The 14,788-nt window shown below is 38.1% G+C and overlaps 1 protein-coding gene across 1 annotated transcript in view; it reads left to right on the top strand.

The window, feature by feature from the left end:
• The window catches only part of VAPB (VAMP associated protein B and C), a 32,516-nt gene extending 17,728 nt beyond the window's left edge, over positions 1 to 14,788 (top strand). Inside the window, exons 3-6 of the mRNA XM_086623012.1 lie at positions 6,524 to 6,627; positions 8,856 to 8,936; positions 10,502 to 10,678; positions 13,499 to 14,788. Of these exons, the coding sequence (XP_086479138.1) occupies positions 6,524 to 6,627; positions 8,856 to 8,936; positions 10,502 to 10,678; positions 13,499 to 13,657 (521 nt within the window). The 3' untranslated portion in view covers positions 13,658 to 14,788. The remainder of the gene's footprint in view (positions 1 to 6,523; positions 6,628 to 8,855; positions 8,937 to 10,501; positions 10,679 to 13,498) is intronic.

The following is a 14,788-nucleotide window of genomic DNA, read 5'->3' on the forward strand; positions in this document are numbered from 1 at the left end:
GGGGAATGTCCCAGTGAGGAGGTAACCGATGCAATGTGGTAGCTACAGGTGGGGCAGGCAGAGCACTTCTGCTTCAGGAGAAGGCTAGGACGCATCCAGTAAGCTCTGAAATGACTCATATGTAAATGAAAAAGCTCTCTAGAGAGAAATTGAGATTTTTAAAATTTGGGACAATTCCCAAGTAAAGCTGTCTGTCATCTGTACTAGCTGCAGGCAAGCTTGTTAAATGCATAGAAATCAATGAACTGATAATGAAAATGAGCATGGTTTCTAGCTACAAATTATCTTCATGCTATAAAGATGTGGATTCTTTTCATCTTTCAGATGAACTTTCAGAATTAAAACCCTCTTCCTTCGCTGGCACATACCATGCTTTTTAAAATACCATCTTGCTCTCAACATTGAGTGTTTTCTTCAACTTCTGCTTACAATGACCCTTTGCCCTACCTTGAGCAGAATGCAGTATGGGCAAGTGTTGCAGGAACCATCCGGTGCTGCGCTACCAGCGTGCCTACATCTTCCTCGCTTTTCCAGCCCAACTGCTCCCAGCGGCGTACTGACTAGAATATGGATCTAATCCAAGACTTGGCTTAAAGTATCCAATTATGAGCGATTGCCGTGCTAACCCTAAGCTATGCTTTGCTTTTGCTTACATAGCTTTGAAAAATTTCCCTTTTCTTACGACTTTATTTATAGTGATTTATGATTCAGTTAGTTTTGCAAATGACTGTGGTATATTCCCTCACAAGCTCACATTTGTGTTCTACATATTTTCATGCTGATAATAACTTAGTAACTTAGGCCTTACATTAACATTATATTTAAAAATGCAAGCAGTACACGTTTATTGTTCTTTAGGTGGTATATTACGGTAAATTTATAGATATGTTACAGAATTTTGGAGTTATAAACATTAATTCTTTATTTCCTAAAACATTCTAAACCAAAGCTGTCTTGATCTTGTGCTGTGGTTGGATTTCTCTTTAAAGGAGCTGTATATGTTGCACTCCTGGTAGCTCCTTCAAACTATGCATGGAACTTAATTTTGGACTTGAAGATGCCAGTGTCTTTGGTTCTGATTAGCAGAAGGGATTTTTCGGATAGGAGGGTCTGGAGAGGAAACTTTCATTAATTTACAGAATAGAATTGGTTTTGAATTAATAGAAAGTGGGGAGATGTGTTTAACTTTTGCTTTGGACTAATGTTGCTTAAGAACAGAGGGCTGATTTTTGAAGTTAATGAAGTGAGAAATAATAGAATTTGTTTCTTTCCCTCTGAATCAGTTATTTTTCAGTCCCGTAATTCCAGTCTTGCACAGTGCATAAATATAGGACTTGAATTCCTCCAAACTTAGTAAAAATACTACTGATGTGGATGTATTAGAACATAGTTAATTCAGTAACAGCTTCCGGATGCTCAAACTAATTGGACTGTATTTACTATGTGCAATCTGCCCTCTTGAGAATTACTGACTGGCTTTGACGCAGCCGCTTGGTAGCACTGCGTTGGTACTGCAGCTCATCTCAAAAAAATCAGTGCCTAAGTGTAGTGGCACGAAGCTCTGCAACTAGTCACTAGTTTCTCGGAATTTTACTGACTGAAGCTGAGTTTGGAGCAGCCTTATCTTCCTTGTACTGTAGTAACCACGTGCCTTTCTTACACCCCTGTGAAACTCTGTACTATTTTGATGTAAGCGTATGAGAAGATACTTTACCCTAGGATAGAGGCAGCAATCAGAACATTATTCCACTTTATTTCATACTAGTATGATGGCTCATTTAGAGCATATAAAATGATAGGAAAGTAAAGCTTGCTTTATTCTAGTGGAGTGTCAAATACCGGCTTCTTATGCCATATCACAGCTTTTCCTAAATACCAGCATTTGAGGCGCTGTCAGCATGCGCTGCGTGTCGCACTGCCAGGTTTGTAGCCCGTGTTTTCACCTGTTACATAATGGCATGTAATTTTAACAGCGGAGTTTATGTAACTGTCGATGCGCTGTCAGCTGATTTCATTGCATTTGGTCTGAAATACTTTGAAAAGGAGGATATTTGCACACATTCCATTTTTGTTAAACGTGTTATTTCAACAAAGATACCTGATTTTGTGGCTTCTGAGAGTTTGAAATCTAAATAAATGCCGTGAATGGATTACAAAGGAAAAGTGAAAAAATAAAAGCAGATGCTGATGAGTCTGCAGATAGGTGTATAATGGGGGGAGAGAGGAAGTACAGATGGTACCATCTGTGGGCAGTGTCCTGCTGAAGAGAGCAGTCTGAACATGCTTCCTCAAAATGGGGAGAAGCTGATGTTATCCTTGGGTTGCTGTCACATATCCTTGTGGGGGATTTTTAGCCTGTTGTAAACTTGCTTGGCTTTGACGAGGCAGTTTGCATTGCCTTCAGGAGGGTGCTTCTGCAGCTGCTGTTCTCGTCGGTTGCAGCGAGTCTGCCCCTTTTGCCAAGACACCGATCGTGTCCCGTCTGCTGCTGCAGCCCCCGACTCTACCGAGGCAACGTCGCTGCTGCACGCCGTTCCCCCAGGCTGCCCAGGACTATGTAGCAACTGCCAAGTTTTGGGTTGGTTTTATCCACTTGCTTTAGAACAATCTATCTTAATCTTCACAGATTAAACATTTTTTGGTATTATTGAAATATTTACAGAAAGAACTATGTAAACATGGAACAAATGTGAAGTGGTGCAGTGGATTCTGCCTGTTTCCATAGATGTGAGTGTCCTTTGCTCACCTCAGGCAGAGCTGATCAAATTGCACAGTGATCTTGAGGCTTGCCCCTGTATCTGGTTGGGATATTTTATGTAAAGGTTACACAAGTGTGGTAGATTTGATCTATCCTGAGCGTAAAGAATTTCGTGCAGTGCCATTTGGGAAAATTATCAATAATGCTAGAAAAGAATCCACAGACTATTGAATGGGCTACTTAAAGAGTAAACAGTGATGTGGTGGATGGAAATGTAATAGCAGGAAGTTACTAGTGATGTTTCTTGAGAGTGATTCTTGGTACTAATCTTGTTTAATGCTTTTGTAAGGAATTCTGGCACAAAAAGAGTACACAAAAACCCCTGATGATGATACGGAGTTGGGAGGCTGAAGATATGCAGTAGAACTGTGTGTCCTTGAAGGCTACAGTAAGAGAAACAGAGGATGAATTTTATCAGAAAAACTGCAAAAGCACGTATTTGGGGAATAAAATACTCCTGCTATAATCACAGGCTTTTTAAACAAAGTGGGCTAGATAAGGTGACCAAGATGCTGACATAATGTGGCTGTGAATAAGACAAATGTAGTGTATGCAAATAGGCTGGATAATGTAAAGGATAAGAGGGTATAATTGCTGTTGTCCAAGGCACTATTAAAATTTCCTAGATTTATAGTCAGAGTAGCTCTTATAGAGGAGTTCAAGCCAGAACAGGTGCAGAGAATGAATGGGGAGCCTGGCCCGGAGAGGACTCACTGAGTCTGGCTTATTTAATTTACCAGAAGGCCAAGAGTTACTGTGATTGATGTCTTGGAGTGCACCAGAAGTAAATGACTCTTCCCCTTCTTTGATATTTAAGCATAAGGGCAGTATTGGTCCAGGACCAAGTAAACAGGCCATTAATAAATTTAGATGGAAACTAGAGGAAGGTTGCTGACTCGCTGAGCAGGGAGACTTTTCTGTTCCTTCTGCTCTTGGAAGGGAGTGCTAGATCCTGGCAGGTGTTAGGGATAGAGTTTTGCCTCCTTCCATGTTCCTTGCTTCAAATTTCCTCTGTTCCTTGAGAAAGCAGGTTTACTCTAGTGAAAAACCAAGTGTTTAATGCTTCTGATGTTATTAACTTTGCCAGTGAACTGTTTTAGGAAGAAGAAAGAACATGTTAGGTGGTCACTGCCTCTCCTTCGCTCTCTACAGAGGGCCTTATGTAAAATACAGGGGGTATAGCAGGAATGTGTGAGAAATCTGGTATCTGTTTCTTTGGAAACACTTCACAACAGGATGTACATAAGGTCAGTCCTTTGTGTTTGAATTTTGAGAGACTAGTGGGCTAACAAATACAGCTTGTGTTACTCCTCATTCCGTTGATCTCTTAATGACTTTGCAGTTTTTGCTTGTGGTAGAATACTGCTGGTGCTTTAATAGTAGGGCGATCGGTTTAGAAAGTGGTTGAAAAACATACATGTGCCTAATGGATCTTGGTCCTAGTAAACTTGAAGATCATGTTAATCATTTTGTTTCTTAGAACTGTGGGCTCTGAGGAAAGCTGGTGAGAAACTTTTGACCAGAAGCCTGATTTGATAAAGTGTTCTGTAGGAACATACACTTTTCACATAGCTCTTACATAAGGTATGGAATTTCCAGTCAAAACAAAGGAGCTACATTCACAGTAGCAAATTCTCCAGCAATTAGGGCAGTTACATGGAACTGATCTTTCACAGAAACTCCCAATAGTATGTGAATAAGTGCTGAAATAGTTTGGTTTCCTCTTGAACAAAGTACGTGTTTTTGAGCTTCCCATCTGGCTTACAAGACATTTGCTGAATAATTTGTGTCAATGTGGCTTTCATGTATTGATCTAAAAATACAAGTGCTAACTGTTTGTACTGTCAAGCCCTCTCTAGCTGCTTGCTCCTGTGATTCAGTGAATGGAATTCAGAGCAGCAATCGTTCGGCGTTCGAGAAAGACTTCAGCACTGTCACTTGGGAAATAATGATTTTTTCAAATGAGCTTATAGTTGCACTCAGCAAAGCAAACTGATAAAACTGCAGATCTGGAGAAGTTCCATAAACAGTGGATAGTTTTGCCTACCCAGTTGGATCTTAGACATTATGTAGATCTGAAATAAGTTAGGTGTCTATTACAGGGGAGAAAAAATTATGCTGCTGCTTTTCAGTGATGTATCATGCAGTATTGAAATATATGTGCTGTCACAGTGCAGTCACTTCTGTTTGGAAAAATAGTTTTAAAAGTTGCCTGTTAACTGGCAAAAATTTGTTTTGGACTAGTATTTGATTACTGCAAGGTGAGTTTAAAATGTGTAACTCATCTGAGGGAATTTGCTGTCGTCTTCTCTTCTGGCTTTAAAAGGCATGTGGTTGTTGATAGCCAGAGATTGTGTGCATAAGAAATATGGCACAGCCGTAACATATCCTTCTCATTGAAGGAGGCAGATTGGTTTGACTTGCCTTCATTTGCAATAAATGGGATCTTTGGATATCGCTTTTATATGACAAACCCTTGCATTTAGTGCATATGAATTTGGGCACATAACGTTGATAGCAGTAGTACTTGAAAGTAAGCCTAATTCTTGAACTGCTTCTCTTAGTGGTTGAACTGAGGGACTGAAGTAGCCTCATGGGTGGTGAAATGTGAATTTTTAAACCTCACACCGTGTTTTTATGTTAGAGGTAATTGTGGTATATGCAAACTTCATTTTGAATTTGAGGGATTGGTAGCTTTTTGCAATATCTAATACCATGTTTGTGTAAACTACTTAGCTTATTTTCACATATGTTCTGTCTGGTGTTGAAGGCAAAGCCATGTTTGTAATGTCACAGTAGCTGAATATCCAGGTGTCATTTGCAAAACACAGGGATTCTAAGTGACCTCAATGATTAAAGAGCATTCCATGTAAATGAAGTACATAACTCTCCCTCTTCAAGTTACTTTAACATGTTATTTCTTTACCCAAAAAGAAAAGGCAAGACATGGAAATTCCTAGTATGAAATAAATTTTTTTAAAAGTTAAAAAAAGAATCCACCCCCCAAACCTGCCGTTACTTGCTCTCTGCCTTCTGAACACAATCATTTTCTGCGTAAGTAAATTCCGGAGTGCTTTTGGGTTTTAAATGGAGAGAAATACATCTCTTCGCCACCTTTCAGAGGCAAAGTTTATATATCATTTAACCATAAACTTGTAGATATAAATTGGTTACAAACTTTGAGCAGCTTATTTTTTGGAAGAGAAATACTTGTACTTGATAAAACAAATACTGTGAGACTCCTGAAGTTTGTAGAGGAAATTTCCATCCTGAGACTTGAACCTCAAGGTTTAAAATGTTTGACTTTGTAGCTTTTCTCAGGAACCATCAGCAATACTGTGTGTACAACTAATCAAAATGCCAGCTTGTTACTTTTGCCCCAAGGATGAAGGAAAAAAAAAAAAAAGATCCTTGCTTTGAAAATTTTCCCCTCTGTCCCAGAAGATACGTAAATTATCCTATTTACTATAAATGCCTGTTATTTTCTTGCTATAGTTGTGTACAGAATATTGTACAATGATCAACATTTCCAAAATTCTTAGACAAAACTGTAGACAAACTGAAGAAGTCTGTTTCTCTTACCTTTTTTTAAAATTCTGTTTTAAAGTGAGGTTCCTGGTCTCAGCTGCTGCTTTGGTCATAATGGGCATACCACTTCAAATCACCTTAATGTTTGTTTTTCTTAAATCTGATAACCGTATCATCAGTGCGTGACTGTGCACCAGAACAGTGTTAACATAATGTGTTTTGGGGTTTTTCTTGCAGTGATGCTACAGCCTTTTGACTATGACCCTAATGAGAAAAGTAAACACAAGTTTATGGTTCAGTCTATGTTTGCTCCAGCTGATACTTCAGATATGGAAGCAGTAGTAAGTATTGAAATTAATTAACATTGGTCTCTTTCTGATAGTATAGTTTTATAAGACCTTTTACTGTGCTGCCTGAGGGCTCTTGTCAAACCATGCTGGTATGATCCTTGAAAGCTTTGCCAGATTTCTGTCTCTGCGCATGGCAAGATTTTTTCTGTTTATTTAGAGCCCCAGGAATCTTGCACAGAAAGACACAGTTGGTGTCTGTGGTTGCTTCTTTATGATGCTGCTCTTGGTAGTGGGATACTAAGCCATGAAACAAATGTTAAGTATTTGTTATTTTTTTTCAATATATCTTTTTTTAGAAAGGCCAACTTAAACTATAAGAATATATAGAATATTTTCTAAGTCTGTGGCATTTTTTATATTTTATTCTTCTGCTCTGTCTCGTGTCTTCCCTTGAGCAGCTCCTTTTCCCAGCAACAACCGGGAGGATAATTTACAAGTCCTGTATTTTTCATTATCCCTACCTATGTCTGTCGTGGCTTAGGTAAATGAAAGGCTCTCATAGATTTTGTCCTGTGGATTACAAATGAGAGTAGTGGAAGTATGTGGGTGCTGAAGCCAAGAAGGACAAAAGACATAGAAATAAGATGTCAGGCTACATTAAGGCAACTTGGAAAAGAACAAACCAATATGTCAACTGATGGCTTTCCTGTAACAGCAAGATCTGCTACTGCAAGGAGGCACAAGGCAGCTTTCTCTAGCCCAACTTTTGTTAGCTTGAGAGAATACTCAGTAGCTATTGAGGACACAATAAAAAAGAGAAAAAGGCCATTACTCTAAAGCATGGGGCTTGTGTGTATTGGTATGTATGTGTATTACATAAAAACAAAAAAGCCAAGTCCAGAAAAACTCAGAGTACATATCATGGCTTTTTTACCATAGTCTTTACAATATGCATCATCTCCTGAATAGGTTTTTAAAGCTGTGGCACTCTGTAGGGTTAAGAATTTCCCTTCTGAAAGAGATTTATGGAACTATATTTATTTAATGGCCTCAAAATAAGATCTGGTGGGAGAAACAGCAATAGTAGTAAAATGTCTGCATCACTAGAAAGATAAGCCAGTCTGCCTTTCTTTCTAACTCTTTAATTTTTATGAGTTACTTTATACCATGAGAAATGTTATTCTGCTAGCAGAGAATGTTTTTTAGGCCCTTTCAGTGTTCCAGAGCTCTCCAGAGCAATACGATTCCTTTTTCTGTAGTACTTGGTCAGTTCTCAGTTTTGTTACCACTGTCCAGATCTCTTCCTATTCTGGATAAACAGGTGAGATGAATTACTGGAGTACTATAAAGCTTTCAACACTTCACAGGCAGCCAGTGTGCTTGAAATAGAATTCTGACTTCAGCCACAGAAGAGCTGAAGTACGATTCAGCTATTTAGGAGGAGTAAAATACTTCTTTAAATTGCACAAGGGTTAGCCATAATTTGACACCTACTTGAGAAATGCTACCAGAAGTATGGTCAAGGTGAAGAGAAGCATGTGAGAACTCGAGGATATGAATGTGGACACTTCTTGCTGTGTACCACTACTATAAATCAGTCTTTTCAGTTCAGGGTTACAGGTGATACCGAGCAAAGATTTATAACTGTTAATCCCTGTTAAAAATATTGTAAGGAAACGTTTTTTATGGTAGTCTTCCTAGTTAAAGAGGAGAGAAGGGTGAGAGGGGAAGCTATTCTTTTCTATATGTAGCACATCTGTTATTGTTTAGACATTGATGCTGAAAAGCAAGGAGATGGAAAACAAGGAGGATGAGGAACAGTCCTGTAGTTCATTGGAGTCCGGAAGAAAACGGCACGTGAAATTTGAAAAGCCTGAATAAGGAAATCCGCTGAACAAAAACTTCAGAACTAACCTTGTTACTGATTTGTGGTTTTGTTATCTTTCCCTTCCTTTGAATGCCCCTTCCTTTTTTAATCCAGGACCATAGCTCCCCCTATCTATGCTAATTACTCTTACACAATTCCCAGTTCTCTCACAAGTTACCTGTGTAAGTTTCAGACTATTTAGAATTATTTCCTTCATGGTATCTGGTCTGTCTCTACGATACCACTCAGTTACATATTTGGTTTCATTTTTCATCATGTATGTGTTTAATAGTAATGTGATAAACACCCGTGGGGTTTTTCCTGAGTAAGTTTATGTGAATTGTTTACATCATTTCCATCTGCCTTATTATATTAATATATTTGATATTAAGTTAATATTAAATTATTCCAGTGGAAAGAAGCAAAACCAGAAGAACTCATGGACTCAAAACTTAGGTGTGTGTTTGAGCTACCTGCGGAAAATGATAAGCCTGTGAGTATTTTCAGATGCATATTGAATGTTTTAACTTAATACGACAGTAAATCATGTAAAATGGCATGTTTGTGCAGACAGCTATATAAGCAGAAGACAGAACCCTCTGTTTCACTGCCTGGATGGCATCACCCTTTGAAAACACAATATAAACTATTCAAAATCTTACTGATGTTCAATGGAACTAGCAGCTAATTCGAACAATGTAAGTGCAGCACAAGCACAAGGAAATTTTTTGCCTTGATCTGTTTTCATTTAGTGAAAGATCACAGGATAAAGAATAGTTTAAAAAAATTTGAAAGACGCTGATTGATGGTCGTAAAGCTCAGTTTATACTGAAGCAGTTATAACCATCAGCAATATAAATTTGCCTGTCCAACACTCCCCTTCGCTTCCTTGATTCAGTACTGATTTTAGCAAGTAATTTGGTAGAAAGCTGGTAAGAAAGACACAAATGCAGTTAGGGATTATATTGCAATTAGCAGCTATAATATTGAAGGATCCTTTTTTGTTAGAGTAATGAATGCATTAATTTCTAGTGCAAGTTATGTGGTGTCAAATGTAGAACTGATAATGGATTGAATAAGCTGAAAAATGTTCCCTGGTATGCACAGTTGTTCTTCCTTGCACTGGACAGCTTGCAGTTACAATTGTGCTGTCATAATGTCACTATTGTTGTCTTACTATGTCTGCTCTGTCTGCTCCAGATGCGAACATTTGCTCTAAAAGTAGATGCTTTTGTTTTAGGCCAGGGAACTTTCTGTTTCCGGTTTAGAGGTGTGATAAGAAGGAAGAAATCTGAATTAAATGAAACTTAACAGCTATTCTGTTTAGTCATAATTTTTCTATAATCCCTAAAATTCAATAGGACAAAACAAAGCACAAGTAGTAACAAGATCCTATTACTTTATTTATATAAATAAAATCTTCATGTTAAGACTTCGGTGGCAGTTTGGGTGGGGAGAGAGTGGTTGTTTTTTATGAGAGCCAGGCCCTTCGCATTTTAAAGTGCAGAACATGGAGAGGAGCCAAAAGCAGAAAAGGGAGGAGGGTTTGGAGGTCTGCAGCTTGTTTCCTAACTTGGTTTGGAAGTTCCTTCATCACACAGAAGAGCAGAAAATGGAGAGGTGATAGCCAGCTGCGGGGAGTGAAGAGAGAGGGAATTGCAGCAGAGCAGTGGGTAGTTGTAGCAATACCCTCATTCCTGGAGTAGCTGCTTGTGTTGTGCTTGGGGAGGGAAAGGTGAGGAAAGTGCTAATACTCCGTAAGCAGACTATGGGCAAATAAGTTTGTGTTCGTATTGTGGCACGTGATCTAAGGATATTTCCTTTTCTACATGTGCAGGGATTGCATAGTTGATCGTTCTGTCTGCACTTATTGCTGCTGATCTGGTGTTTTCTGTGAAACAGAAAGGGGAAGTAAAGGTTACAGAAAGAAAATGTTTATTTCTTTTGATACAGGCACACTTCAGGTGTGCACAGACAATTTTACCTGATTCTCCTCCTAAATATCAGTTGTGTGGTGTTAATAACTAACCAAAAATCACTCTATCCCTTTTTTGACAGCATGACATAGAAATAAATAAAATTGTATCCACAACTGCAACAAAGACAGATTCCTCTGTAATGTCTAAATCAATAAGTTCTTCTTTGGATGACACTGAAGTTAAGAAGGTAATGGAAGACTATAAGAGGCTTCAAGTAGAAGTTCAGAGGTTACGGGAGGAGAATAAACAGTTTAAGGTAAAGATAACTTTTTTTTTCAGTTTTACTCCCTTTCCTAAAAAAGAAGCTTCCGACTTAAAGTTTTGATTATCTGACCTTGGCACAATATTTTAATATTGTCTAAAAATTAAAATATAATTTAGATTTCTCTATATAAATTGAGAAAAAGTGTTGAAATTGACGCTTCCTTTGAAAGGAGCGTACAAGTCATGCAGTAAGAGAAACTAATTGGATAGTAACTCAAAGTAAAGAATTCCCTCTCTTTTTTTCTTTTCCTCCCTAATTTTCTCAGTCTGAATTAAGCAGTCAGTGTTGGATTTGGCCCTGTTCTCTCAGACTGATGGGAGCTTGAGGGCAGTGTTGTGCAAATACTGTTTTAGTAATTGCACCTATAATGTGCAGTTGAAATTACCAAAGTAAGACAGATTAATAAGAAATGCGCTTCCTGTCATATCCTGTCATCACTGTGAAATCAAGTAATTGCGAAGCCTTTATCACCATGCTGAAAAACTCTTTTTGCAGTAGTTTCATTTGTTGTAAATGTCTAGCTTCATAGACAGCAGCACCAATGAAAATTTGGAACTTGTGGCTCTTGGAGCCCAACAAAATGAACTCTGTTCTGTTGGTTCTGATGCTGCTTGGCTGGCTGATGCATCAAGAAGTTCTTTGAGGACTTGTAAACCAGTTTTGTTTTGCACATAAAAACGATACGTAGCTGAGACATGACTTCTTGTGTTCTTGTTTCACCAGCGTCTCATGATACTATAAGTACTGTATGATTTTATTGTATTTTTTTTGCAAATCAGTCTTGAATAAACACTCTACAAGAGATACCTAGAATTGAGCTGATGTCTTACAGTAATGTCTTAAAACGGTAAGCTGTTTGTTCCCTTTGTGGAGTGTTAGAAACATCTTTAAAACGTCAGAAAACAATGTGAAATTGCTGCCAGCCACCAGGTGCTGTCAGTTCAGCGTCAGGCTAGAGTCACTGTCAAAAGGAAGTTAAAATATTTAAAATGAAAATATGTTGTTTCTAGCAGTGAAATTAATATATAGGTAAAAAACATTTTATTATTTACAGAAGTCAGTTGTCCCCAAGCAGACTTACAGCAGTAGTAAGGTATCAGGTAGTCTGTGACATTTAATATAATGCTTTTCTCCAGAATGTTAGGTGCCTTTTTAAATTCAGAAGTAAGAAACACTGACATACACTGAGCCTTTTGAATTTCACTTATCTGACAGTTTTTAAGGTTGCAGTAACTTCTATTAAAATTATATTTCTGGAGTATTTTTTTTATGTGTAGACTGGAGGTATCTTACACTTTTGCACTACCGTACTGCATCACATAAAAAAGTCTAACATGGTTGCTTCAGCTGTATGCAAGTTAGATCACAAAAGGCTCACTGCCATCTCCTAAAGTTCGCTGTGTGCGGAATGGAGTGTGCTAACGCACAGTTGTACTGCACAACAGTTTAGACCAAGATGTGGGGAACATCATCTCCACTTGAAATGATAATAATCTGGTGTTATGATGTTGTTTTATCTTTGTCTCACACATGTTTAAATCAAGAGAGCTGTCAAACTCCTACCAAGAAAATATCCTAATTATTGCCATTAGTTTCATGTCAAAATGTCAGCACTGATACGATGGGGGAAATAGATTTCTCTTCAAATGCTGGTAAAATTTGCTTGTGACATCTAACTAGAGAAATGATGAGTATAATTGCCTTAAAGTTGCCTATTTTTCACAACCTATTTTCGTTACATTGAAAAGCGTTTTCCCCAACAGCACTATATTTGCTTACAGAGCAGGAAAAGCATCTTCATGCCATTCCCTCCATCACTGTTTTTGAAGTTCTGGAGCTGTCTCCAGACTTTAGAGGAGTGTTCTTGCAGGCTTTGTCATTGCTTCCCGTTACCTTAGTGTTGTGGTTAACCTGACTGGCCGTGCAGCTGCTCGCTAACCATCCTCCACCCCCATGGGATGAGGAAGAGAATTGAAGGGGAAAAGGGAAGGAAACTCGTGGGTTGAGATCAGAACATTTTAATAATTGAAATAAAATAAAATTAAAAGTCATAGTGATAAAAAGAATAACAATTATATATAATGATGCATAAAAAAAACAATATTTACAAAGAAGGGATGCACAGGGTAATTGCTTACTACCCACTGACCGACACCCATCCTGTCCTGGCTAGCGATCCCGAAACAGAAAAGTCCCGAAACCGCAATCCCAGAAGAGCAAGAGCCCCCAAAGAGAGCAAGAATGCAAAACTTGCCAGCTAACCCTCGTCTGTATGCTGAGCATGACATTGCATATTCCATTGACCAGTTTGGGCCTTAATCTTAAATCTAAACTCAAATCCTAAACTAGGAGTTGTGAGTCCATTGCTCCGCTGTGCTCCCTCCCAGTTTGCTGTGCACTTGCACACTGGTTAAACGTGGGAAGCTGAAAAGTCCTTGATGTCTTAGCAACCACTAAAAACATCAGCGTGTTATCAGCGTACTTCTCATACCAAATCCTGTACTGAATCCAAAACACAGCGCTGTTCTAGCTACTAAAAAGAAAACTAACTCTATCCCAGCCAAAATCAGGACACTTGATCAGCAGGAGAAAACTTCTGAGTGTGTGGTTTTTGCTCTGCTAGTCAAGTAGATACAGAATTCCTCTCCTACCTCACTACCCTTTCCTTTTTAGGATTATCTAGGAAATAGAGCTCTAAATTAGCTGTAAATAAGCTTTTGTGTATTTTATTATGCCCAGCTAAAATAAAAACGGTAAGGGTGAATATTTAAAGCTTTTTTCAGTAGAAATGATCAATCTGTCTTTCTTTAGGAAGAAGATGGACTGCGGATGAGGAAGGCACCCCAGACAAACAACCCAATATCTGCTTCTGCAGCTGCTGTCAATGACGAAGGGCTCAGCTCCAGACTACTCGCTTTGGTGGTTTTGTTCTTTGTCTTTGGTGTAATTATAGGAAAAATAGCCTTGTAGAGGCAGCATGCTGGAAATTGTAAATTGGTTTGATGGTTCTGCCATATCATTGGATTAAATTTATTCATAACAATGTTTAAAAAAAAAAAATTAATGTATGACATCTCACAGGTCTTGCCTTTAAATTACCCCTGCACAAATACTATGTAACATAACCTAGAAAGTTTAAAATGTACAATGAGTGAATGAATGAAAGAGAATGTTCTTCAGTGATGAAGAGGGGGAGAAAATCATGATTTAACACTACAATGAAATATTGTATATGTCATTTTAAACATTCTTAGACCCTGGTACATGTTGCTGGATTACCTCTTTTTAAAAAAAAAAAGGAAAAAAAAAAAAGGAAAAATAGAAAAAACTATTCCTCCACTGCTGGAGCTGGCCTTATTGGATGTTTGGAGCTGGGTTAGGCAGGAGGTGTTGATAACTTCTGTAAAATACGTTAATCCACCATTCTGCTCATAAATTTAACAATTTCTGTGTCTTCAACTCTGTGCAAGTTACCGATTTTCTTGGCACTTAAATGAATAGTGAGAAGCTGAAGAGAGTTGTACGTGGCAGTGCTGAATGTGCTAGGCATCATTAAGAGGCATATATTGACTGGTATGACGCCCCTTTGGAGTAATGGTCAATGCCTTGTTCTCATAAAGGGACCAAGCTACATTGCTGTTGGTTCATTTAGTTGAATTAAAATGTTATTCAGAGATGTTTAATGCATATTTAACTTATTTAATGTATTTCATCTCATGTTTCCTTATTGTCACAAAATTGACTAATACTATATGGTATGAAAAGGCACCTGTTTAAAGCCAGTGACTAGAACTAAAAATTTGCTGCTGTAGTGATGCGAGATTCTTCTGCCTCCTGGTGTTCTGGGCACTACACAATTGTTGGGAGTTTTGATCATCTGAGCATTGGAGAAACAGTGGTCAGGAAACTGTTTTTGTATGTAAATAAGTTTATCTAGGGGAAAAAAATATTAGTAGTAAACTAGTCCTATGCCGTAAAAGACCAATCCTGTTTGACTATGTAGCATCTTAAAAAAAGAAAAAAAAAAAAGAAAAGAAAAATTAAATAAAGCCCCCAAATTAATGTTTTCTTTGTTACTTTTGTCATGTTCTCACAGTTCTA

Source organism: Tauraco erythrolophus, chromosome 18, assembly GCF_009769465.1.
Source record: "Tauraco erythrolophus isolate bTauEry1 chromosome 18, bTauEry1.pri, whole genome shotgun sequence".
Lineage (NCBI taxonomy): Eukaryota > Metazoa > Chordata > Aves > Musophagiformes > Musophagidae > Tauraco > Tauraco erythrolophus.